The sequence below is a fragment of the Rhinichthys klamathensis genome, unplaced genomic scaffold (assembly GCF_029890125.1).
Source record: "Rhinichthys klamathensis goyatoka isolate OS25496 unplaced genomic scaffold, OSU_Roscu_1.1 h1tg000111l_1, whole genome shotgun sequence".
NCBI lineage: Eukaryota > Metazoa > Chordata > Actinopteri > Cypriniformes > Leuciscidae > Rhinichthys > Rhinichthys klamathensis.
The window spans coordinates 6,411,141-6,439,079 of NW_026606649.1; the positions used below are offsets into that span (position 1 = coordinate 6,411,141).

Here is a 27,939-nt window from a genome sequence, read left to right on the forward strand (position 1 = left end):
CCATTATGCATGTTAAAAATCAGTGTGGCAGACAGGATTCGATTCTTTAACTCCTGGGTTGTGTAAAAAAGAGATGTTAACGACAAACTTATTAAAGTCGCATTTACAGGCTTTACTGGCAGAAGACCTCTAGTGTTCACCCATGTTGTTACTTTCCCACCAGTCTATAAATCACCTGTGTGTGCGAGACAATCTACTCCATTTCTATCAGCACACATTATCATTACTCGGATTGGTGTGTGTGCACATTTGCGGTCTCTTGACTGAACGGGTTTGGCTACTACCTCAGCAGGCCGATTCAACGTTTGTTGGCTGACCACTTCTATTCCTGGCCTCTTTCTCTCTTTTAACTTGCTGCTTTTCAAGTTTTTCCTGAGCCTTCTTCATATCTTTTAGTCTCCTCTTAATGGTGGAACGATCTCTTTGGCTAGAAACACCAAGCTCCTGGAAGACAACACATATTTCAGTGTAATATTATTTAAACTACAATACTACAACCAAAAAAAAAAAAAATAATAATAATACAAGGACCAACCTTAAGTTTACTGCTGTCCATGCATAAGATATGTTGGCCATCCACACCTTTAGCTGTAAACTCAGCTATATGCTGTTCCATGTTCATGCCCATCAACCAGTGGCAGACCTGCTGATTGGTCCACTGTGAAAGGGGGCGGTTCTGCCACATGTATTGCTTTGCAGCTGGAGCAGGGCCATCATCAAGAGTCTGAGAACAAGAGTATGCATATGATGGTTATACTGAGGAGTCATTAGGTGCAAAAGACTGCACTACACCAACCTGCCATGCAAAAAAAAAAAAAAAAAAAAACCCTAACCTATCACTTCAGCATATTTCAAGCAAACTTCCTTTTCATTTTGTGTGCCTGAATTAAAAGTGCCTGTTAACAGATCAACAGAGATTCCTACCAGGGTAGACTTGTGAATCTGGAGCACACTTATAAAATCAGGTCAGAAACAGTGGAAGACATCAAGAAGACCAAGATAGACTGAAGACTGAGGGGATATGTTCTGAAAAATGTTCTCACAGTTCTGTTTAATCAAATGAATGCATGTAGTGACCAGGGGCTGCCAAGCTCCACAATAAATGAACAAAAAGCACCTTTGATCAATCATAAAATCTTTTGGAATCCTCTGATGTTATCTACATTTATGCATTTAGAGAATGCTTTTCTCCAAAGTGACTTACAATAGTGGAACATAATACATTCGTCAATATACCAATCAATTGTTTAACTTTTATTTATTCATATTTTTGGTCTTTTTTCTGTGATGAGACAGTATAGGAAGAAAGGCAGTGGGAGAAAGGATAGAGGGGAACAGAAATAGGAAGGACCATAAGCCAGGACTCGAGTATTGGAGTACTGCCCTCAAGAATATGACTAAATTTAAGACATTCACGGAAATTATTATTCATGTCAATGACACTAAAAAGCATTGACTCTTCACTGGTTTGTAGACTGTGTGGGGAATTAACACCAACAGCCAGCAAAATTCTGCAACTTTTTGGACAGTGGCCGGTAATTTTGCCTCATCTACAAGGCCATTGCCACCTGTAGGACATCTTTATGGCTTTGTTATGAAAATGATGAATAAATAAATAAATAATAATAATTATATATATATATATATTTTGTTCAGTTTTCATTTGCACATTTATTTAAGTTCATAGTGAGTTTTATACATATAAAAAAAAAACTATTTAAGGAGGTGATAAAATTGGGTATTATTCACCAGCCATTTTCCGTCGAGAAATTTGACGGAAAAGAGCAGTATGAATATTTTTCAGAACATCTTTGTTTCCCTGAAGAAAGTAAGTCAAATGGGTTTGGAACAACATGAGGTGGAATTAGTAATGATTGATTTTTTAATTCCTTTAACATTGAGCTACTGACACACCTAACACAACTTGTGAAATAACGTTACCTGTGGCAACATCTTACCAACAGGGCGTAGAAAGACTGTTGCAATCATTTGGGAAATTCCACATACCACAGGCGAAATCCTGTCATTTCAATTGGAAGTTTCGAGTGAGGACAAAAAAAAGTTCCCAATGCAGATTCCACTCAAGTTCAAGTTGGTCAAGCAAATTCGACGCATTAACCAACAGAATTCCTCATTGACTTCTGTGTGAGCTGTGCTTCATGCATTGCTTGCTACACATTTGACAATGGAAATTTTTTGCCCTCAAATTTTCTTTGACATTTCACTAACATTACCATATCTTTAAAATGATGTGCTATAAAAGTGAAACAGAAAGACATGCATGATGAACTATCACCTCTCTTTCTCATAGCTATGAGCATGATCTCATTCTTTCCATTCCTTCCTCACGACACACACATTCCACCGGTGATACTTGCTCTCCTCTTCAAAACACCTCACAAACCAGAAGTTCACGTTCAGTGCTGATTAAATATATTTGTGTTAGTGTGTGACGAATGCCAACCATTAACTACAGGATAGCTCATGCAGAGGTGACCCCACGGCCACTCACCTCGCAGGAGGAGAAGGCATGTGTGTGTGAACGCCCCAGGAGACGGGGCTTTTTCAGTAACCCCGCAAACACAGAGCGAGGACTACCTGCGATCGAATCATCCGTCACAGATAAGCCCTATAACAAGTAGGACATGGGGACATACACAAGTAAACACACACAGACAGACACAAATGATTTTCTCACAAACAGTTTTACAGATATATATAAAAGGGAAGTTTGGGATGAATTAGCATGCTCTTCTCAGTTTTAATAAAGATCAAGCAAGTGGCTTAAGGGTTACTAAATGTGTTATATCAATACAAATATATCTAACCAATTCCTCAATGTTCAGACTAAAACAACTTTTTAAACAAGACTGAGAGTTTCTGTGTAATTGGGTCAATGAAAAAAAGACTGTTCAAGATAAAGTGAAGAAAATGACAAATATAGTTTACGTGCAGTTCATGAAACGTGTATGTAAATTTAATGATATGAATGTTGTAACAATAAAAAAGAGAAAATATATTTTACTTATACCCTGAACACATGTACACGTCTTAATTGTGCAAAATGGTTTTAAAATAAAGGTAAAACGTGATTTATAAAAAATGTACTGATATCAATGTAAATTATATTTAATTATTTATTTAATTAATACATTTAATATTTTAATGAATTAAAATGAACAATTTCTGCTTTATGACGCTCTCCCAAAAATCACAAAAATAATCAATTATAACTTAATTATATGAAAAGGAAGGAAGGAAGGAAGGAAGGAAGGAAGGAAGGAAGGAAGGAAGGAAGGAAGGAAGGAAGGAAGGAAGGAAGGAAGGAAGGAAGGAAGGAAGGAAGGAAGGAAGGAAGGAAGGAAGGAAGGAAGGAAGGAAGGAAAGAAAGAAAGAAAGAAAGAAAGAAAGAAAGAAAGAAAGAAAGAAAGAAAGAAAGAAAGAAAGAAAGAAAGAAAGAAAGAAAGGGTAACATTTATTTTACCAAACCCTGACCCTAATTAAACAGTAAGTACATGTTGTTAAGTAATATTACTCTGTACTTTTTTGTATAATTACCCCATAACAAGGGCACTTTAAAATAAAGTGTAACTGAAAAGAAAAACAAATCATGTCATTGACTCATTTATGAACTATATTCATGGTTTGTTACTTTCTTCTCTTGAATGCTTTTTTTTAACTAAAATCTGGAAAAATGGGGCAGTAACAAGCAGTGATATTACCTTCAGTGCCTTGGAAGCAGTACCAGTGGAAAACAGTTCCAGAAATCAAAACCAGTAGAAACACAAAACTATTTTGTATTACTTGTAAGAGCTGGTAATGGAGCGCTATCGCACACTACAACTACTAGCCTGCATCCTTCTCATGTGATAGTGCAAATAATGGATGACTACAATTTTATTAAATACAGTTACTAGAAAACCATCAAGAACAATCTCTCCCTACTAGGGAAGGGTACATTCTCAGATACAAACTACGTCACTGAACTAACACATTCCATAGAAATGGAACAGGACTGAGCTTTATCAGTGTCGGCCAAAGGGTGTATTATGTAAGAATGCCTTTACTACAATGATGCATTTCATCTTTAAACATAACCACACCAAAAATGAGTCCACTAGGGTTAGTAGCAACTGCTATCAACTAAGCGTACTACTGTCCTCACACAACAGACACATGAACTGGGGAACTGAATGCATACTGTACCAAATCTAAGGAATGAGAGAGAAGAGATGGCCAGGAGAGGTTGGTCTGAGAGAAAGAAGAGATCGCGAAAAACACATTCTGCATAAACAAAATTACATACAGCGGGGTCCTGCATGATTTGAGAATTCTTCAAAAGAGCATCTTTGTACAATGGAAGCAAGAACATCTGACCTTTTGTACAAAGGAGTTGTAGTGACCTAATACTGCAGAATCTTTAATAATAAATAACGTTTCTTTGTTTTTAAGAAACTCTTAAAACTTTGTAAATGTCTTTTCAAAACCACAACAGTACAGTACAGCCTTCAGAATATGCCCAATTACACAACTTCACTTCCTGTTAGGATCAAAAGCTGAATGTTATGGGATTGCTTAAACATTAACCTTAAATGACATCCAGGAATGCAACCAACCGCAAACTGAATTCCTTTTAAATGGGTATAACCTAATGAACCACCTAAAAATGAATGCTTTCAATTACTGAAGACACAACTTGTTAACTAATCTCTTCCTCTTACTCAAGATAGTTATGAAAACCACATCTTGAGGGTCTACACAAAAAACATCTCATCATCTGGTCCCTACTCACCGTGTTTGTACGATCCTCCATGTATCCTTCTGAAGGAGTACGAGGCAGACTGCAGCTGGATGCAGAACGCTCTTTCTCTCGCTCTTTCTCTTTTCCCTTCTCTCTGTCCCCAAACCAGGAAAATGGCATACAGGAAGGGACGGAAGAGATGGAGCCAGAGGGGGAAACATTGCTGCTGGACTCATCCAGTAAGTCTCCTGATCCCCTGAGTTTAGACAACAGAAGCCATTCTAAGTAATGTATATCAGAGGAGACCTACAGACTTGTAATGATTTTAAACTTAACTTCAGTACATGTTGTAGGTTAATATTAGGACATTTAATATTCAAACCTGCTCCCTACAGATCCTCTGAGTGTGATGCTCTCCCTTTTTTTGCCTTTGCCTCCAGACCTGCGGATACCACTACAGACCAACACAAAAGAAAAAGCACAAGTCAGAACTGTTCCATTTTTGTGTGTTTTACATGTACTTGATTGGGGAAAGAAATCTCTGAAATAAAAAATTACATTTCAGGAATATATGCTAAATCATGCTTAATAATAAAAGCATGCACATAAAATGCCTCTGTCCAAAAATAATTTTAATGGAAGTTCACAATTCTGTCATAAAGTACATACCCTTTTGTCATTCCAAACTTTCTATATTTATTTTGTGAAACAAAAGATATTTTGTCTTTTTTGTTCATATTCTGAAAGTCAATGGGGTCCAAAAATGTCAAAGTTACAGAGAAATTAATATAATATATATGATTCGATATATTCAGTCTCCTGAAGAGACATGATCACTTTGTATAATGTGCAGATCAAAAAGCCTTTATTCACTCTCAAATCACATTAAAATCCTAAAAATACGGTAACACAAAGCTCAAATGTCAACATTAACGTCAATACTCAAATGTCAACATCCTACCTCATTGGTTCTCGGACCTCTTGTTACCAAATATCATGACGTTTGAGGTTCTTAGCCTGAAAGTTATGGGTCCTATTGACTTTCATAAAAAAAGATATCTTATTTTGTGTTCTGTAGACGGTGGAAAGCCATACCAATTTAAAACAACATAAGGGGGGAAAAAATCGGTGAAAGGAGAGACTTCTAGCTGTATGATTTTCTCCTATTTATTTTCCTACAAGTGGCCCATCTACTCCCTGTTGTAATCACCGATATTGGCACACAAGAACAAGTTGCTTGCCAGGCCATACCTGAAATCTGGGAATCGTCTTTTGGACTTTCGTGTTGGTGAACCATCACTCTCTTCATCTGAAAAATGAAAGAACAATAAAAATCAAAAGCCTGAGCAGGTAAACCAGTGGTAGTAGGTGATATAAAGAAAAAGTACTTCAAGAAAACATAGGAGAAGTTTTTTTATGGTTGTACCTCTGCTCGCCCTGCTCTTGCTGCGCTCCTTGCCTTTGCTCCTCCTGTTTCTCAGATTGAGAAGTAGACTAGAGGAGGACTGTGAGGAGGATGGGGACTGAGGGGTAGAAGAGTCTTTAGGTGGAGACAGGCTAGCTTGTGTGCTGCTGCCTCCTTGGGGTGTTTGGCTCTGAATGAATACATCGCCTCCGCCTGGTTCACCTTTTTGGTCATAACCAAACTGTATAGATTGAATGGGTATGGCTAGGCTCTCGAGGTAAGATCGCCTTCTTTCACTGTTTGTTCTTTCTTGATTGTTGTCTTGTATGCACACAGATTCCTATAAACGAGATAAAATTTTCATTTGATTTAATTAAAAAAAAACTTTGATTTGAAGAAATCAAATTGAAATTATTGCAAAATTGCAATAATTGAAAAGTGTATATTTGTAAATAACAGCATTCAATTCTCAAAAGTCTCCTCCTTAAGAAGGACCTGGAAAATCTTGTTTAAAAAAGAAGAAGGACAGACCACACTGTTATTTTCCCAAAACAAAAAGTCTAATTCATCTACATTTTAAGAAATTGTGAGACTTTCTTTTAAATCCTACAGGAGAGGCTAGTTTAAAGGGATAGTTCACCCAAACATTAAAATTAGCCCATGATTTACTCACCCTGAAGCCATCCTAGGTTTATATGACATTCTTCTTTCACACGAATACAATCGGAGTTATATTAAAAATGACCTGTCTCCTCCAAGCTTTATAATGGGAGAATGGCTAAAGAAAATTTGAAGCCCAAAAAAGTGCATCCATCCATTATAAAAGTAATCCATATGGCTCCAGGGGGTTAATAAAGGCCTTCTGAAGTGAAGCCATGCGTTTGTGTAAGGAAAATACCCATATTTAAAACTTTATAAACTATAATCACCAGCTTCCTACAGACGGCAGTACGCATCGATTTACAGAGGAAGACTATCCCCTGAACCGACGCACAACGTAATGACTAACGCGGAAGCTCAGAGAAAGAGCAAAACAAAACACCGGTCGCGAATTAGAAATTTTGAAGAGAAATGTCGGAGGATTTCTATATAATAGAAGAGGAGCTTCTGTTTGTTGCACAGTCCTATTTGTTTAAACCGCGAGAGGCGTCTAAGCTTACGATACTCCTACATCCTACGTCATACATGCATCAAGGGTTACTCTAGTGGCGCAAGTCAACTTGTGTAGTATGCGTACGGTCGTCTGGCGGAAGCTATAAATATGGTTATTTTTCTTACAAAAACCCATGCCTTCACTTCAGAAGGCCTTTACTAACCCCCCGGAGCTGTGTGGAGTATTTTTTTATCATGGATGGATGCACTTTTTTGGGCTTTAAATTTTCACCAGCCATTCACTCCCATTATAAAGCTTGGAAGAGCCAGGAAATTTTTTAAATATAACTCCGATTGTATTTGTCTGAAAGAATAATGTCTGTACACCTAGGATGGCTTGAGGGTGAGTAAACCATGGGCTAATTTTCATTTTTGGGTGAACTATCCCTTTAACCTTACAATTATGTGACCTGCAATGAAACTGGTATTTAAATGTTTGTGGTTCAATGTACCTGTGATTGGCTAGGTGCCTGTGAGCCTCTTGCTGACTCTCTGAGTTTATTTCGAGATGGCCGCTTGCGTTGAGATCCCTGTGCCAGCTTAGCTTTGGCTCTGTAGACACTACAGTCCAGACGAGCCGTCTGAGGAACATCACCCCAGTCTGCATCTGAGGAACGACAGACACCAAGATCTCAAAACCAGAAAAGACTACACTTTCAGGCTAGCCTGTTTAAATCTTTTCCAAACAAAATAGTAATTAATAAAGGTATTACAAGCCAAATAAACTAGAGTAACTACAGCAAGATATAACTGTTAGTCCTTTATTTTTGACCAGCTTTCACAGAATAAATAATTTGACTTTTGCACCAGATTGAAGGTCGTCTGTAGACAGTCCGTTTCTTTCAGATGAACCGGAGGTCGGACTGCTAGGTTGACTCTCTCCTGCAGGGCTGTAAGACTCTTCGGGTTGGTTTGATCCAGTGCGGCCCTCCAGACAAGCTATCTGAGAAATGCAAAGAAGTATTAAATTAAATTGAATACATTAATTAATAATAAAAAAAAAAATTCTGCTATGATTTTGCATGGACAACTAACATCTGTTGTAGCTTAATCATTATGTGTGATACCAACCGTAACCACCAGTGGCTAAGACCTGTTCACACCAAGACAAATTGTTTGGTGCGAAAATTCGCTATGACAAACATTTTAATGTGTTTGAACCGCCTTTAATGTGTGTTTAGTAGGTGTTATAATAATAAATAAAGTTGACCAACCAAGAAGATTCACCCTTTTGATCATATGACCAGAGCTGCTGCTGTATTTTTGCAAAATCTCAGCGATAGTAGAGGAGGAATCCAGAATGTCTCTTTTGTCTCTGTACTCTTGTATTTGGTGTTGTTTGATAAACACCATAGCGCATACAGAAATCTGAACTGCTGTTTATGAGAACGTAAATACTATTCGACTTCTTTTCTTCTCCGTGAAAAGCAGGCGTCAGAAACGGAAAGTTGCATAGGGCTTTGTGTACTGGAGTAATTAGGGTATTTCTACTTTTCTAAAAGAGCCACCTACTTTTTTCTCTCCATTCTGTCACCTGATGGAGTCTGGGTTCCTTGCCACTGTTGCCTCTGGCTTGCTTAGTTGGGGACATTTAATATTCAACAATATTATTGACTTGACTGCACAAAAACACTATTGGATGAGAACTGAACTGAGCTGAACAATGACATCACTGTTTCTTTTCGAGGGAACTCAAACTGCGTTGATTACGACACTTTGGGGAACGCCCCGCATGAACGAAACTAAGCCAATCTTGATTGGTGTTGCGTCATGACGTAACGTGTGAAGGCATACACGGAAGCTACAAAGGGACGCCGGCACACACCAGCGTCAGCTTTCTGTTCTTCAGCAAGTGCTCTCTCGTGTGTGTCTTATTTTATGTTGTCTGTCAGTCACCAGTCACAAGCACACACATATATATATATATATATATATATGGCGAGTCAGAGCTACAAGCGGTGTGTGCATCCCTGCCCTTGTTACATTACGGGTGGGGACACACACCAATTGTGTGTGCACTGTTTGCGATTGAGCACGCGCAGGCAGCTCTCAATGGGGTTGAATCGGTCTCTGAGGAGGTTCAGGTTCAAGATGCTCACTATTCCCATCCTCGTGAATCAAATTCAATCCAAAGATTGGTTTGTCACAATAGATCTGAAGGACACATACTTCCACATATCCATCCTTCCATCTCACAGGAAGTTCCTGAGGTTCGCTTTCGGGGGCGAAGCGTTCCAATATCGGGTTCTTCCGTTCGGCCTAGCTCTCTTCCCTCGCACATTTACCAAATGCATGGATGCAGCTCAAGCTCCGCTGAGGCTTCAGGGTATCAGTGTGCTAAATTATATCGATGACTGGCTTATTATGGCCCAGTCACAAGAGCTGCCAGTTCGGCATCGAGATGTTGTCCTTTCCCACATCCAGAGCTTGGGGTTGAGATTCAACACGAAAAAAGCGTGTTGGCACCAGCCCAGAGAACCACGTTCCAAGCTCTGAGGAGTTTCCTGCCAGACCTCAAGGGTCACCACGTCCTTGTGAGGTCAGACAACATGTCAGTGGTGGCCTATATAAATCATCAGGGGGGTCTGAGATCCCGCCCTCTATGCAGACTGGCGCATCAGATCCTCCTATGGTCCCAGGGGAGACTGTTGTCTCTCAGAGCAACATACATCCCAGGGGATCAGAATCAGGGAGCAGACATCCTGTCGAGGCAGGGGCTGAAGCCCTGGGAATGGAGACTCCACCCCGAGGTGGTGGAGTCAATATGTCAGAGGTTCGGCCCAGTGGAAGTAGATCTGTTCGTGCTCGAGAGACGACACACTGTCCTCTGTGGTCCTCCCTCATACATCCAGCCCCGCTGGGGTTGGATGCCATGGTGCAGACGTGGCCGAGGCTGTGGCCCCATTGTGGCCGGCCCGAGTATGGTTCTCAGACATAATATCGCTCCTGGACGGCCCTCCATGGGAGATTCCCATCAGGAGGGACCTGCTGACGCAGGCAGAGGGCTCAATATTTCACCCTCGGCCAGAGCTATGAAAACTGTGGGTCTGGCCCCTGAGGGGGCACAGTACCAAGAGCCTGGCCTGTCAGTAGGAGTAGTAGAGACCGTAGAACGGAGTTTTTACCGTTTGGTGTAGAGAGCGTGAGGTGGACCCAGTTAACTGCCCGGTGGCTTCAGTGCTGGAGCTCCTCCAAGATCGCTTCTCGACTGGTCTTACCCCGTCCACACTCAAGGTGTACGTGGATGCCATTGCGGCTTTCCACGCTCCTCTGGGTGATGGGCCTCTGGGGAGACATCAGCTGGTCGTGCGTTTCCTCCGTGGGGCTTGGATGATGAGACCTGCGGCTCGTACCAGGGTTCCCACATGGGACCTGGCAGTGGTTCTCGAAGGGCTGGTCGAGGCCCCATTCGAACCTCCCCGCATCTAAACAGACCATCAGCAACTGGATCATTCAGGCTATATCTATGGCTTATCAGGTGCGCAGTTTGCCTTCACCTTTGGCCGTGAGGGCTCATTCAACCAGAGGCATGGCGTCCCAGAGAGCTATCCTTTCAGGGGCCCCGATCCAAGAAGTGTGCGATGCAGCTGGATGGGCCATCCCTCACACTTTTATTAGATTTTACAGTCTGGACAACCCTTCTACGCCTGGCACTCTAGTGCTCTCGTCCTAAGTGTGCCTGTGTGCAGCTTCACACTGGGACAGGCAGGGCTCGTTGTGGCATAGTGGGTACTCGTTCCCCAAAGTGTCGTAATCGACGCAGTTCGAGTTCCCTCGAAAGGGAATGTCTCGGGTCCCGACTGTAACCCATGTTCCCTGAGAAGGGAATGAGACACTGCGTCCCTCCTCCACGCCTTCCCTTGCATGGGAGCGACTTGCTTCATCACAGAAGCTGACGCTGTTGTGTGCTGGCGTCCCTTTTCAGCTTCCGTGTATGCCGTCACACGTTACGTCATGACGCAACACCAATCAAGATTGGCTTAGTTTCATTCATGCTTCAGAGGCGCTACGCTGGGGGGCATTCCCCGAAGTGTCGTAACCGACGCAGTCTCGTTCCCATCTCAGGGAACATGGGTTACAGTCGTAACTCGAGACATTTTCTGCAGAGCTTCTTTATAGCTGAATTGAACTAATTTAATAGTTGATAATCTTTACCTGTTTAACGAATCATCAGGTCTGTTTAAAATTATCTTGATGATCTAGATGAACATTAAGACACTTTTTTAGAACTGCTTTACAATCAAATTGAACTATATTTGCATCATTGAAACCTTTTTTTCCTGTTGATCCCTGTAAAGCTGCTTTGAAACAATCAAAGCGCTATAATAGTACAATCATAGTGCAAAGTGCTTTAAAAAAAAACAAAGTGCTATAAAAATAAAGGTGACGACGCAAGTATAACACATTTAATCATATACCCAGTGAAAACTCACAACAGAATGATATTAATGTTTGTGGCCTCACATTGTTCAAAATAAGAGAAATGAACATGAACAGGATGTAGTTTTACCTTGTGCTGTAATTGCCTCACACTGCTCTTGTATTCTCCCTCCCTTTGATCCAGTTTTCTCTTAATTTCTGCCTCTTTCCTTGCACATTCAGACTCTCTACAGGTCAAGAAGAGCCCCATAGTTAACAAAGCATGACAAAATGCATTTCTGCTTAAGATTCTGGTCTCATCTATTGCTGTTTGGAGCATAAGAATTTCCAATAATTCAGCTTGATTCATATTTCCGCAAATCAGTACATTTCTGAGAATGCCTCACCAACACTTCCCAGAATGATTCTGCTATGACAACACATTACATGCTCAAACAAACCTGTGTTGGTGCTCTTGTAGAAGTGTGAGGGTCTTATTGTATTTGAGTTGCAGGGAATCATGTTGACTCTGGGCTTCATTCAAACGCTGGTTGATGGTTTTGCAGAGGGCCTGAGCATCAAGCCAGTGTTTTTCCAACTTTTCAATGCGCTCTCTGCTCTCTTCAACACTACTTTCAAGAGCTGCACCTCGAGTCTCCCAAGACTTACGTTCTGCTTCACTCACTTGCAGCTATGAAATAACATACACATACAGAGTTAAACAGGTCACCAGGTCCAGAATTTATTAAATAAAAAAATTTGCATTTTTAATCCTACCTTCTCTCTCAACTGACCGAGTTCTGTGACTGTGATACTGTGTTTTATATGCAGCTATAAAAAGAGAATTCAAGTGAGACTGAAGAGTGAGCACTTAACAATGATGAATAAGGTGTATGTAAATAGATGCAAATTGACATTATACCTCTTTGAATTTTTGTTCTAGCTCAGTAGGATCGATATCTTCAGGTAGATCAATGCCTTGGCTCCTCAGTTGTGAAAACACTTCCTGTGCCAAGTCATTGGACGCATCCTCCGTCCCCTGCTCCTTTTCAGTCTCTTGCTGTTTATCCTGTATCAAATCAATCATATTATGGGCCCAACAATGACTTAGTGACTCATATATTCATGACAACAAGCTTATCTTTATATGTTCAGTTCACAGACCTGTTGCACAACACTCTTTTCAGCGAGTGGGTCAATTTCCTGTTGATTCTGATATTGGTCGTGGATTTGAGAAATTTGGTTTTCATCCTGTAGCTGATGGTTCTGGGCTTCGTAATGGTCTTCATCTTTTGGCTCATTGTTTTCAGGGCTTGCCTCGTGTTGTAGAGTCTCGCTGATCAGACGGGCCACCTCGCTCTCCACTCCTGCTTTTTCCCGGCCAATGAGAAACCTGCATTGGAGGACGTAAAATTCCTTCATGAGGTTCTGGGACTATGAACCTTTCGGGTATTTTACTGACTATGCGATTAGATTTGGCCTGGTGAATCATTACTCGACACTTCCTCCTTAATAGGTAATAGATGTTCATTGTCCATAACGTACAGTAAAGGTAGTACAGGGAAAATCTCTTGAGAGCAACCTGGAGTGAGTTGCACAATGGTGTGAGCTCATAGCTAATTTCTGGTGGGGCTTGAAAGCTAAGATGTCACTGGTCCTGAACTTTAGCTACAATTCCACACAACTCAATTTAACTTTAGTTTGGTGTGTCAATACTTACTTGACCAGACCTTTGGTGTTCTTCAAAGTGGTGGCAGCAAAGATTTGAGTTACACCAACCAGACTGATTCCATCTACCTCCACAATCTGGTCATTTACCCAAATTCTGTTAAGAAAAAAACACCAAAGCTCATTTGGATACAGAATCACCAGAATCTGTTTGATTAGTCACACTGTTCACTACCACACAGAGAAGGTTTAATTCTGAATATCAAAAGTGAAATTCATATGACAAGTTCTTACCGTCCATCCCTGTGAGCTGCACCTCCCTCTGTGATGGTTTTCACAAAAATGCCCAGCTTCTCTAGTCCTTGATCTGCCCCAACCCCCATCCCAATAATACTGATTCCTAGGCCATCATTACCTACACACACACACAAAAAGGCAGCTCAAAATACAGTACTCATGCAAGTTTTGACAGTATATTCAGGAACACATTTTTGGATAAAAGTGTAAATGAAACCTTTTTGAATGTCTATAGGTAAAACATCCATCTTTTCAACCCTCTTTTCCAGCTCGTATTCAGCAGATGCAGACACAGGGTCCACATCATCATTACTGCGATCATAATCTTCATTAGAGAAGGTAAAGTACACCTGCGAAAGAGCAAAAACAATTAAATACCACACCTATGCACACCCACATCTGATTGAATACATGAATCAGTGATTTATTGATTTCACAATTTATGTCGATGTAACACTATGTTCTGATAAGAAAAAGTCCACCCAGATAATTTGTGAAAATCTTCATAAATCTTCCTGTTAATGACTGCCCACTTTTACATGTTAATGCTGCCTTTACATGCTATCGTGATTATGAGCTTGCCGCGTTTAATTGCTTTGTTGTTGGAAAGAACAGGAATCATAGAGGGCACCAGGTATATTTTTGCTTAATTATTGAGGACATCATTTTGAAGCCAAAATTATATTAAGTGTCCCATTTGTTGACAACCATAAATTGCTGTATAGGCCTAGATATTCAGCTTACTGACAATTCTGGAATTGTCTGGAATTCTGGAATCTGCTGTGTATAAAACATACAATATGCTTCAAAAGGTTATGAAAATATGCACTACTTTAACAGAAAGACAAGTCGATGTAGCTATTGTGGTTTAAAGTTTATGGCATGCCCAACTTGCAAACTCAAAATGATCTCGGAGTTTCCTAGAAGTAAATTTGAGAGGGCATTCATGAAATGAATCTCACGACTTGAGAGGGCATTCATGTCTAATTTCCTACTAGGAATATCATATTTACGCTAATTCCGATAGCATGTGAAGGTAGCATAATTTAGCAATTTGGCCCATACTTATGAATACGGAATGAGGCATTCAAGCTTCAAAACATACATGAAAACACCACAAAAGTTGTCCATATGACTCCTGCTCTATGTGCCAAGTCTTCAAAAGAGATCAGAACAGACTGAAATTCAAGCCATTACTCACTGTTTATCTTTCTCTTCAGTGAGCTGTTAACAGCTAAGACTGGAATAACCATTCATTGAGCTGAACTCAAGAACTGAGTCTATCTGATCTGTGAACAAATCATTCAGAGCAGTTTCGTGAACTTGACCAAACATTTCTTTGAAAAGATCTGTTCCGATATCCATTTCAATCACGATTTTGAAACATTAATTCATTACACCAGTGTTTCCCAACCTTTTTTTTTTTTTTGCCACGGCACACCACTATATAAAAATAAGACATACTTGCACTAACATGCATTGCTTTAAATCAAAGTTTAAAACTAGATGTTATATTAAAAGTAGTACTCACATTTAATGTGAAACTTGAGCCTAAGTCAGGTAGGAACACAATAAAGTCATATACTGTAGGTAGCTATGATGTTGTTGTTGGTGATGATAAAACAACAAATTTACATATCGTCCTTGTCGGGCGGAAACCACATATCTTTAAAAAAATGAAACACTGTGTCGTTGAAATTGTGGTTCCCTTTCGAGTTCGTCTCTCGACATTGCGTAGTAGCTTACGATTTGGGGAACCTGTTTTCTTTCGAAATAGCATTGATTTTATAAAACAAAAATGTTGAAATGTAGAGATATGAGGTTTCGGCCCAACAGCGATGTTATATTCTTATTCGTAGCATTTATTTTTACTTATTTTTGGGAATTTTATAATTTTCCACGGCACACCTGATGCTGCACAGTGGTTCGGACACACTGCCGTACACACATAATTGTCTGTATAATTGTTTTGGAAGCCGGCTTTATTGACAATATTTGCGGGCACTTCCAATGATATGTGACGGCGTCGGTTGTGCTGTTCGCAAATCCCTGTATTATACATTTTTGTTCACCTGGTTCGGAATGTGCCATTGTTTTTTTATGTAAACGCACTAGACGGACGTCTTAAACCAAACAGGTTTTCTAAGCAGGCCCCCGAGATAAAAGCATCTCTAGACCTGTATCTCGTGTTTTTAACCACAAAAATCTGTTCTGTGTAAATGGCCCCTTATCTTTTTTGCCGCAACGATAGTTTGCAGGTCTCGCAAATTACCTGGCTCTATGATACTTCATCTCTCCTGTATCCAAAATATTCCCAAAACACAGATGTGGATTTTTTTTTGGCCAAGTCCAGTGTTGCCAAGTCAACAGTTTTCCCGCGGAATTGGGCTACTTTTACACTGTTGCCTCGGGTTGTTTTTGTAGTCCACAGGTTTTGTCATAACATGCTTTCTAAACTTTAGAAATCGTGTATGCTCATGTAGCCACTTTATTACGATTTTGATTAATTGCACAGCCCTATCGCACAGCTCTCTATCTTTGTAATCACATGCAAAATAAATTAGTGACCAAAACTTCATAACAAAAAAAAAAAAAAACATGCTACACATTGGGGATGCTACACATGCTATACTGCATGAGGAATTGTTTAACTTTGCGCAAAATTCCTGATTGGACAGATTCCTATTGAGATGACTGCATTCCACTTGCAGTATTTCACTGTACAAAGGCAAATGTGACCACACCTTTATGAAGGCACTATAGCTCAATCCTCAATGACATGTTCACAGAAGTTTAGTGGCTGGTTTAGGCTGACATATAGGCAGTTAAAAAGCAGGTCAGTCAATGGTATGCATTTCTAATACTGGCACCAGACTTAGTACAGCAGCAGAATTAAAAAGAAGGAAAACACTGCCTCTGAATCAATTATACACAGCAAAGTAACAGTATTCCCTCTCCATTTTTCTTTTCTTGTACCATTTCACTTTTTCTTCCACCACCCATCCTTTACCCAATCTTTCTTCCTATACCACAATCCCATTCTTCCTTTTCTTTCATTTATTTTCTCTACTTTCTTTTGTCTAGCGTCTCTAGTTGTCATGGAGTAAGCGTGCACCTCTGAACAATGTCCTTTTCTTCCCCAACATGCTCAAGCACAGTGTCTCTTTCTATCTCCCTCCCTCCCTCTCTCACTCCTTTAAGCTGTGGCTTTTTAGCAAGAACACAGGACTATTTCTTCCTGAGACTGAGAGAGACTGTCAGGGAACTATGACTTACAATAAGAAAGAAACAACAGATGTAACACCATTCAGGTTGAGCGTCAAAACTGAAAGACAGAGTTGGAATGACATAAAAGCAGTATGATCAAGAAATATTATCAGAACTCTTACAGAATAAATCTGTTCTAATTAGGAAACTGATTCATTGGCAGCATTAAAAAATGGTTGTTAACAAGTTGGTGTGCAATAAAACTTACATTATATGGACAACAAAACAAAACACAGACACACACAAAATGATGAGACATTTCTCAAAATTTCTCTCTTATGTTCCACAGGAAAAAAACAAACATACAGCTTTGAAACGTAGTAAATGATTAAAGAATTTTCTTTTTTTTGGGTGAAAAAGAATCTTCTCGGTTACGTATGTAACCCTTGTTCCCTGAGGAGGGAACGGAGACGTTACGTCAGTGAATGACTTAGAAGCCTATCACCTTTGAGTTCTACAAAACGAGCCAATGGCAAGGAAATGCCATGGGTCTGCGGAATTTGCATAGCGCAACTCTGCCCCACCGCGTGGGTATAAAAGGAGGGACGCTGGCAATCTCGCATTATGTTTTCCCGCTGAGGAGCCAAGACTGAACTCCAGGCTATTCCAGCGGTACAGCGGTTGTGGCAGAGGGACGTAACGTCCCACGTATGCAGTCTGTGGAATGGCGCAGCAAGCGATGAACCCGAGCAGATCCTACTCACTGGCTAGTGGAAGCAAGTACATGTGAGGACACTGGCTCTACTCGGAGATTATAGAATCTCGCAAATTTGTTGGGTGTCGCCCAGCCTGCAGCTCTGCAGATGTCTATTAGGCTCTGTTTTGTCTATTAGGGTAGACAAATTCCTCATCTATTAGGGTGATATTGCCAGCAGCCATATCACCCTATAGCCCAAGACTGGTTGCCCACTGAAGCTAAGCAGGGCTGAGCCTGGTCAGTACCTGGATGGGAGACCTTCTGAGAAAACCAGGTTGCTGCTGGAAGAGGTGTTAGTGAGGCCAGCAGGGGGTGCTATCCCTGTGGTCTGTGTGGGTCCTAACACCCCAGTATAGTGATGGGGACACTATACTGTCAAAGAGCACCGTCCTTCGGATGAGACGTTAAACCGAGGTCCTGACTCACTGTGGTCATTAAAAATCCCAGGATGTCTTTCGAAAGAGTAGGGGTGTAACCCCGGCATCCTGGCCAAAATTTGCCCCTTGGCCTCTGTCCATCATGGCCTCCTAATCATCCCCATATATACTGATTGGCTTCATCACTGTCTCCTCTCCACCAGTAAGCTGGTGTGTGGTGAGCGTTCTGGCGCAATATGGCTGCCGTCGCATCATCCAGGTGGATGCTGCACATTGGTGGTGGTTGAGGAGATTCCCCCCCTTCTATGTAAAGCGCTTTGAGTGTCCAGAAAAGCGCTATATAAATGTAATGAATTATTAGTGAGGCGCAATGCGCTAGAGCCAAGGATGAAGCCACACTCCGGGTGGAGTGTGCCTTCACACCTAGGGGGCACGGACGACCCTGCGTCTGGTAAGCCAAGACAATGGCGTCCACTATCCAGTGAGATAACCTTTGCTTGGAGAGAGCCTTTCCCTTCAGCTTCCCACCATAACAGACAAAGAGCTGGTCTGAGGTCCTGAAACACTGCATTCTGTCTACGTATGCACGGAGGGCGCGTACTGGACAGAGCAGTGCAAAGGCTGGGTCTGCCTCCTCCGAGGGCAGCGCTTGCAGGTTCACCACCTGATCCCTGAAAAGAGTGGTGGGAACTATGGGCACGCATCCAGGCCGGGGTCTCAGGATCACGTGAGAGTTAGCCGGCCCGAATTCCAGGCACGCTTCGTCAACCAAAAATGCCTGCAGGTCCCCTACCCTCTTGATGGAGGCCAAAGGCGACCAGGAGCGCTGTCTTCATAGACAGGAACTTAAGCTCCACTGATCGGCTCAAAGGGACGGCTCTCTGCAGGGCTGATAAGACCACTGCGAGGTCCCAAGAGGGTATAAGAGGAGAGCGAGGAGGATTTAGTCTCGCCCCCCTCAGGAACCTGACGACCAGGTTATGCTGTCCCACCGTTTTTGACTCCACAAGGTCGTGGAGCGCAAAGATCGCAGCCACATAAACCTTCAGGGTGGAAGGAGAGCACGGACCCGATCAGGCATTTTCTGGGGTCTTCTCGGCGAGAAGAACACCAGGTGATGAAGAGGTTCCACTTTAGGCGTGTCTCGTGGACAAGGCCCTAGCAGAAGTGCTGGTAGCCATCACCTGAGGTGGTAGGGTACTCAAACCTGCCGCATCCCGTCCAGAACCCACACATGCAGGTTCCACAGATCGGGACGTGGGTTACCCGGCTCTGAGAAAATAGGTCCTTCCTCAGAGGGATTGGCCAGGGAGGTGCTGTCATGAGGAGCACCAGTTCAGAGAATTGGGCCAATGAGGCGCAACCAAAAGGACCTGCTCCTCGTCCTCCCTGATCTTGTACAGGACCTGTGCAAGAAGACCTGTGCAAGATGGCTGAAAACGTGAGAGCTCGTCGGCTGCACGATTCAGCTCTCCCGGGATGTGAATGGCTCGAAGCGACCTCAGATGCTTCTGACTCCATAGGAGGAGATGGCGGGCGAGTTACGACATACGGCGGGAGCGTAGACCACCTTGTCGGTTGATGTACGCCACTGTCGCAGTGTTATCTGAACGGACCAGTACGTGTTGGTCCTTGAGCAACGCCCTAAAGCGGTGCAGAGCCAAACGTACTGCCAGCAACTCGAGGCAATTGACATGCCAAAGGCGTTGGGGTCCAGTTGGGGTCCAGTCCAGTCCCGGTGTGGAGGCACGGTCATATGCCGCGTCCTGACAGAGCAGGCCAGGGAAGGACGAACGTTCCGCGGGGCCCTGCTCTGACACGGGTCTGGCGACAGAGGGGGACGAGAGTGGCAAGGCGAAGCTCCCTCTGGGAGCTAAGAGATGGGGGTGTCAGTTCTTTCTTTAACCACATTAGGGTGCTGCCGGCCATGAGACCAGCAGCAGGGTTGGGAGAACAAAAGATTCTCCCCCGGCCCTCCACCGGGGGAAGGAGTGGCCCTGCTACCATCTCCTGGAAAGAACTGCAGCCCATCTCTGAGCTGTCCGCATCAGGAGCGCCGTTTCGCCTGGCATTTGGCAGGCTGCGGGGCTGGAGCGGACTGGGGCGCCTTTCTACGGCCACCTCCACGGCGCGGCCCAGGTGAAGGCTGCTGCTGGGGCCAGGCGGGAGGGGCGGGAGCCGTAGGAGGGATCTGAAGACTGGGGGATCTGAGGGCAGCCAGGGCAGAATCCGGACGCCAGGGCAGAATATGTTTGATGGCCTAAGTCTGCTTCAGGGCGGGCGAGAACTCAATTCCGGGCAATGCTGGCACACCCGAAGGCGGCAGCACAGACGAGTCTTCATCTTCGGAAGACTCCAGCCCACCTTGTGATGCGGCGATGGACATCGTCTCATCATCTGGAGCGCCGATTGAGACATGAGGAACGTCCGAAGAGTGTCCAGCAATCTCACTCTGCACGCTTGCGGGTTGTTGAAAAATCGTCGGGGCTTTGTTCAGACACGCAAGACAGCGATTGTGCCCATCAGATGATAAAACGGACCGACCGCACCCAGAAGTGCACGGGCGAGACATCTTGAAAAAGACGCGCAAGCTCTTTTGTGAAAGAAGAAAGCTCAGCAGAGTGAAGAAGCGCCCAGGCAGAAGCACACACACTGTTGGCAGATCACTGCACAGATCAGCAGCAGGCAATGTGATCTCGCTGGAACGCGCTGTTGCACCAACACACTGGAGAGCAGATCATCTTGTAGTCGAAGATCTCAGACACAGGCTTGCAGAGGAGTGAAGAGAAACTCATGGCTCCGAAGCAAAAACATAATGCGAGATTGCCAACGTCCCTCCTTTTATACCCACGCGGTGGGGCGGAGTTGCACTATGAAAATTCCGCAGACCCATGCCATTTCCTTACCATTAACTCGTTTTATAGAACTCGAAGGTGATAGGCTTCTAAGCGAAACCCCCATTTCGTCATTCACTGACGTAACTCGCAGTGACTGAACGAAAGGGAACTGCATTTTTGGGTTAAAGATGGATTGTGAAGACAACACATTTTGTCTAGAACAGCTGGGATCAAACCATGAGTTTATGAGCTAATATTCAAAGCACATTGTTTCAAAGTCCAAAAGATGTCCAACACAAACATCTGTTGAAAGGAAATCCTCATTTGCAACCTATATGAGACAGGCAACTCACTTCCTGCTGATCCTATATATATGGGAAACAGGATGAGTAAACATAAGAGGTCCACAAATAAAGAAACAGGCTCATCCTGAGGGTGAAGGGAACAAAAATGTTGGAATACTATGATATGTACACATAGGGAGACCTCTGCTTCCTGATTTAGAGAGAAAACACATCATAATGCAAGACAAAATGTTTAGTTACCACCTGCTGCTCCTCCCACTTCTATAAATACACTGACAGCGAATTGACACTGACCTAATCCACATGCTCAAAGAGGGCACACCAAGGAGGAAGGGATGTCGGAGAGAGTGAAGTATTGAACATTGAGCTATGGTAATCTGAAATGTTACTGACTTGGGATGTTCTGACCCAGACTATAAATCCATGGCATCTTCAGTCTGTGAGGCTCTGAAGAAATACATGACCTGGTTTCCAAACTTAAGAGATGTTTTAAGAGTGCTGAGAACAACTGTAGTCCACAGGGAATGAAACACCATTGCACACATACAGCCAATAGTTACTGACTGGTCTTTTGGGCAAAACGATGGACTTTTGCCACCTACTGCACTGTAACAGACTTAATTTGTCTTTCTTTCATTTGTTCTCACAAATGAACAGTATAATAGATTTGTACTCTGAATAAAATGCAAAGGCATGAGCTTCCACAGAACAGAAGTTACACAGGCACACACAGAAGACTTGTCCGTCCCTAAACAGGATCCTTTTAAAGCACTCCACTTTCCCAAAGTCAGACATATGAATGACAGCACAATGCACTTTCTGTTTTATGCAACCCAGTGCCTGGTCTCTGACAGATGAAGATCAAAGAGTTGTGTGTTTTGCTTTGATCAGTTATATGACTAAAATATTAAAATCTGTACTTACTAGCACAAGTCTCCTGTGGCCAGAAAAGATATATAAAGCAACAAACTTTATACGATTTGTATTTATGTGCTTTTAGGGCAGGTTTATCTTAAATAGTGTACACAATACAATGGGAAAAAAGTTAACACTAATTAATCAAATAATTAAATAATCAAATTTGAATAGCATTGTCAAAGTAGTTAGAAGAACACAGAATAAATTAGTAGAAATATATGTAGAATTTGTTAAAAATTAACACAAATAAATCACAGACATGATTCACAAACATGTATAGTTCTGCTTGTGAATATCTGTTAAGCACCTCAAACAAAAGATGCACAATAAAGTTATCATAATCAATCTGCCAATGGGATAGGAAAAATAAACCTGTTTTCTTACCCAATGATATTTTTTTTCTCGTTTAGAGCATAAACTTCTCTTGATCTCTTAATCTCTTGATTTAAGAAAGTTAAGATATTTGTTCTGTAAACAAAGACCAAATATACAGAGAGATTAATTTATCTACTCACTGTATCAACATATACCTTGTAAACTACAACTTCTTTTTTTTACAGTTGGACTGTTGAAAATAGTGTAGAAACCAACCAATCAGACTGGAACTGTCAATTTTTGGATAGTGTCTGTTTTTGAATCTGACTATGTGAATGTGCATTCTGAGGCTGAGCTCAATATATAGCTACATTCACTTGTATGCTAACATATTAAATTCAATCAACAGTCAGTTTTTATGAACAGCTTTAGTGAGGAAACATATGTTGTGATCCCTTTACAGTAAATCGTCTGTTTTGGAGAATCGTGTTTGTCTGTTACATGACGATTCATATTTGAGTCATATCAACAGAGGCCAGGGGTAAAGCCTCTAAGATATCGAATTAAATCCTTACACATTTCTCTGTTAAAAAAAAAGTCTGTTAGTACACGAGAGGCATAGGATATTACATGCCTGAACTGATGCAAGCTCAGGCATGACCTCTGTTGAGAGCTGTTACCTTAAATGTTCCAGGTAGAACATATTTTACACTAATCCAGAACCACTGGTGAAGCCACAATTATTAAGAATCATTTCTTAATTGTCTCAGACAGGTATGCTATGTTCCTCGTGCTAAAAAATAAAGTTTTCCTGTATTTTGAGGCAAAACAAATAAAAGACGTGGGTGCCAAATACCTTCAAACAAGTAGGATCTTGTCATATAAACCTTGAATAATAGCTGCAATAGTACCACCATAAGAATGCTTCATAAAATTAAGAGTTAAGGTGGTGACCGAATTGAGCCACGGGCATCTGGTAAATGTGCAAACAGATTTGGGTTACTGCTGGCAGGCTAATTCCTTCAAGCCTTAACAAAACCATTCTAAACCATTTCAGAGGGAGTACAAACCAACAACAACAAAAAAATGCTAAAGCTGAATAAAAAAATAATTTGAAGTACTTTAAACTATTTAATTGATAGGTTTATACCAAATAGTAAGACTAGTTGAGACATACTGTACCTTGATCGGTGCTGTAGAGAACTTGATCTTTCTCTTTGGACTGAGGTCTTCCTCATCAGAGAGCCCTGGAAGTTCTTCAAATTCCTGGGATTCCTCCTTCACTTGACATTCCAAATCGGTCCTGTTGTCCTTGTCATCCACAAAGGCTGCATTCTCAATACCACAAATTGAAGATCTTTTCCCCATCAAGCACTGATCATCTTGCTGTTGCCTCTCTTTTCCTGATAAGACGTCATATTCCATATCTTGTTCATCATTGTCCTCCTCTATAGCTTCAACAGCTTCTACTCCTTCATCCTCTCCTTTCCTCTGTTCATCCTGCTGTTCCTTATCTTCAACATCAATAGCTTTCTGCTCACTTTCCTTCATAACAGTCTCCAGTACGGGCCCCTCTTCAGTTCGGCGTGTCTTTAGTTCTATTTCCTTGTTGTCTTTTTCCTCATCCTCCTCCTCGTTTTTTTCCTCCTCCTCTTTTTCCATTATGTTCTCCTCAAGAAACTTTCCCTCCCCTCTATGGTCTTCCTTTCTTCCAGTCTGTACAGATTCTTCACCCGCCCTCCATCCCTCCTCATGTTCCTTAACGCTCTGTTTTGATTCCTTCACAAGGAATGTTAATTGGAGCTCCTCGTTGTCGGTCAACACCCTCCCAGAGTTGTGATTTGGGGATTGGTTCTCCTTTCCAGCCTCTTCAAAAACATCATCCTCAACATGTTCCTCCTCATTGCCTTCACTCTCGGATGATTCAGTCTTCACCACTACCAGCTCAGCTCTGACTGTGGACAAACCAGAAACCTTCTCAGAGTTATTACCTTCAACTTGCTGTTGTTGATGTGCAGGATCCTCTGCTACAGATCCATGACTAGTGGTACTCCTTGTAGACGAGTGGTGGATCTTTTCGCTTGTATACAGAAGAGTGGGATCTGAGGAGACGCTATCTTCTGAAGAATCATTAATATGTTCTTTTGCTGTGGAACTAGTATTAAGTAATGTCTTCTCCGTACAGACTCCATTTAAAGAGGTACTGTGTGAATCTGAACCATTTAACTTGGGCAAACATGTTTCAGCCAGAGAATCAGTCCATAGTGAATAAGAGGTAGGGGAACTACAGTTGTCTGGTGATGAAGGGGGATCAGAATGGTCACTAGTAGCAGAGGGTGACTGGGAATGGCTGATGGGACTGTGGGATTCAGTTGAGGGAGCAGCTGACAGCGACTCACTATCACTGTCCAACATAAAACTCTCCAGACGCCTTGATATTGGCCCGGCATTCATGGACACACACAACTTATGTGATGGTGTTTCACTTTCGCTTCTCCCTTTTTCCTCATACTCCCTTTCTTTTGCCTGTCCCTCTAGCTCTTTAGGTTTGTCCTTTCTCTCTCCAGTAACTGACACTTTCCTATCTTGTCTCTCAAATGGTTGGGACCAGATAACTTTAACAGAGGCAGATCTCTCCGTTGGAGATTGCTCTTTAAGGCCACTCTCAAACAGCTTTCTGGTCATTGAGAACTTCTCAGCCATTGCTGCCTTGTCAATGGAAACATCCTCTGTTTTCCGTGCATCAAAGGAGGCTGAATCTAGACTGGAAACGCTACTCAGGCTGGATCTGTAAGGGGTGGAATCCAGTGGAAATTTGGGTGATGTGGGTTTGTTGAAATTGGGACTGTCTTGGTTCTGTTTTTCATCCATTTGCAAGAACATATTTTTTATTTTGCTCACTTTGTCGCCCGACGGTCTGCCACGGGTCTCATTGCCTCCACAAGAGAAGGGAGAAGTCGAGCTGATTGATGCGCTCCCATCAAATGAGCATTTGATGGAATGGAAGTCTGACTTATAGGCGTTCCTGTGAGGAGATGCACTTCTCAGTGCCCGTTCACTTTTGTTTTCACTTTTAATCATGATCACAGATAAAAAGAACAGATTTGAAGATTTCAGTACGTAAAATCGATAAAACTGGGACTAAAAAAACAGTGTATATCCAGGTGCATAGTACGTCCTCATTCACACTTGCTGAGATTGCAGACACAGATGTTGCCGAGTGACTGACACAGTGCCAATCGCTCTTACCTACAGCAGAGAAAAATCAAGAAACCTGTCAGTCTGTATTTTAAATCAACCAATTATCTCTTTTCTCAATACATTTACCCAAATGTGTATTTTATACACTATTTATATCAGTGTTTTGTGTAAATGCATGATTCAATATTAACTCTCAAATGCTTTCATGTTGCACTGAACATATTTTGTTAAATTTACTGAAAAATGCCAGCAGTGGTTGCAAGAAACTGTATAAGTGTAATATACCTATATCTAAATGATCTAATAAAATATTTTGATATTGTAAAATGTACTGAAAATAGCCAAGATGGGACCTCTTCTGCAATTTTGGCCATTACTAACATGACAAAAGACACTTATATCCACAAAAACACCATCAGGGTAAGACACTAAACTGCTCTTAACATTAGGTAAATAACATGAAATCTAACATAAACACTACATACTGTACTTGATAACACAATAATAAACAAAATATATAAACAAATGTAGTAGGTTAATGGTTCATGTAAGGAATTCTAAGAATTCACTTTTTTTTCATGTTACCAAGGCGATTCATACTTTTTTTTACCAAAACATAGCTTAACTATTTGTCTGTAAATTGTTCATAGTTCATTTCCAAAAAATGTACATATTAAAATAATACAAAACAGTATTTTAAGCTTACCGTTAACCAATTGACAGGTTTTTCTTTTTACATTCTTAAAATGTTGAATTATTATTTTTTGAAGGCTATAACTGGTAGCAGGTGTCCAAATCATATCATGTCTCCCTCTTTTTTGACAGTCGATCTGTTCCTATTGACTGCTGTAACCGACTTTAATTCTAATTTAAGTTTAAGTTTCTGTAGGCTAAGTAATGAAGTTTATCTTTACATTTTTGAAAACAACACTAGCGGATAAACGACTTTAAACCTACCTGAACTTCATTCATTCCGACTTAAGGAAGAACTGAGAAACCAAAGCCCAAACAATCACAAACTTGTTAGACGTCGTCGTTCTTTTCTTCGAAACATGTCTTTCTCCGTGTATGTAACCAGCTCAACAAACCTTATCCCGACATGCGCGCTCCCTCCTTCAGCGTCATACCCGCTGCTTCTTTCCGGAGCTCGCGAGTCAGGCAAGCACGCGCACGGAGTGGCAGAGAGAAAAAACTACTTGGACAACCGTGGGAAAGTCAGTAATCTCATCCATAAAGTAACAGCTAAATCCAGATAAGTACTAGGGGCTAATGTAGCCTATTATAGACAATACATATTTAAAAAAATGACAAAAAATAAATAAATACATTTGGTAAATTGTATAGGAACCGTTCTTCGAAATGTATTAAAGAGACACTGATTTTAAAACGACACCATAATCCTCCCTGAGTGAAGAATAAAATAAAATAAAAATAATAATAGTTTGAAGGTAAAATCCAAATTTTCTCTTTTAATACATATATACATATTTTTTAAAATCCCTTTTCAAAACAAAGAAATACGCCTATGGGATCTCAAATCATCAAACTGGTTCCAGTGCACCAGCATTTTCGGGGACATAGCAGCCATATCTGAGTTTAATCTCCCTGACAATTACAAGTAGGTCACCATTTCAGTGCTTCTGAGATGAGATGAGTGGAGCAGAGGACAAAGGAAAAGAAAATGAGCTATAGTAAAGGATGAGTGAAGGATTGAAACAGCATTGCAGATAAATGTCATTAACACAAACAAATCTGAGCATAATGCAAAAAAAAAGAGAACCAGGCAAAAACACTGTTCACTTCTGACACTGTAAACTGCCAATAAAATGACGTGAGGATTTATGATCAACCATTTTGCTCTAGACATTTTGTCTCATTCTGTTTGTCTTGGTGTGAACTGTGTTCCATTGTAAATTACAGTGTAATGTGTGACCATATGAAGCCTCTAACAGATGGCATTTTGTAACTACATATTGAAAGTAGATTATCTCTGCTGATCCGCTGTTCACAATCAGCATAACTGAAGCATGCAGTTCCATTTAAAACTCCATGGTGATTACTGATGTAAAATAAACATTTTCCAGGGTCCTGGGTCCCTCAGAAATAGCAACAAACTGCTGATCCTGAGAAAAAAATTGTGTCACGAGGTTCATTCTTAGAGATCTCTGATGTTTTCCTTTCCCAGCATCAATGAGAAAACTGTCTGAAAACTAAACCCACAATACTTCAGTTATGTAATCGGATGCATTCCTTTATTTAAAAAAAAAAAAAAAAAAAAAACAGAAGCAAAAGGAAAAAAGGGACACTTACCATATCTTTGATATTCCTTTCCAATGGAAAAAAAGCTTTACATCTCAATCCAGATTTGATGAATGAAACAGGTGTCTTTAGCCTTTCTGT

The 27,939-nt window shown here is 41.4% G+C and overlaps 1 protein-coding gene across 3 annotated transcripts; it reads right to left on the reverse strand.

Moving 5' to 3' along the window:
* Positions 1–27,892, reverse strand: ppp1r9alb (protein phosphatase 1 regulatory subunit 9A-like B). 3 transcript variants are annotated; one of them, XM_056254370.1, is made up of 19 exons: positions 27,850–27,892; positions 23,521–25,587; positions 13,840–13,972; positions 13,620–13,740; positions 13,378–13,482; positions 12,822–13,050; positions 12,580–12,726; positions 12,435–12,488; positions 12,119–12,348; positions 11,809–11,905; positions 8,106–8,241; positions 7,751–7,905; positions 6,168–6,486; positions 5,993–6,050; positions 5,124–5,195; positions 4,793–4,997; positions 2,513–2,629; positions 536–724; positions 1–444 (listed from the first exon to the last, which is right to left on the reverse strand). In XM_056254370.1, exons 2-19 carry the CDS (start codon positions 25,417–25,419, stop codon positions 286–288), a joined length of 4,425 nt encoding a protein of 1,474 aa, XP_056110345.1. In that variant the 5' UTR covers positions 25,420–25,587; positions 27,850–27,892; the 3' UTR covers positions 1–285. The 3 variants fall into 3 exon arrangements, with proteins under 3 accessions (XP_056110345.1, XP_056110344.1, XP_056110346.1); XM_056254369.1 differs by lacking the exon at positions 27,850–27,892 and adding an exon at positions 26,497–26,629; XM_056254371.1 differs by lacking the exons at positions 2,513–2,629; positions 27,850–27,892 and adding an exon at positions 26,497–26,626.
* Between the last annotated feature and the right edge of the window lie 47 nt (positions 27,893–27,939).

Bases quoted from the DNA above. Each gene is read 5' to 3' on its own strand.
- ppp1r9alb (XM_056254370.1), bottom strand. From the start codon at position 25,419: ATGATTAAAAGTGAAAACAAAAGTGAACGGGCACTGAGAAGTGCATCT. The intron at 13,741-13,839 runs GTTTCATTTACA...GTGTGTGTGTAG, and splicing joins ACCTATAGACATTCAAAAAG to GTAATGATGGCCTAGGAATC. The intron at 2,630-4,792 runs GTGAGTAGGGAC...TACTTGTTATAG, and splicing joins TGGAGGATCGTACAAACACG to GGCTTATCTGTGACGGATGA.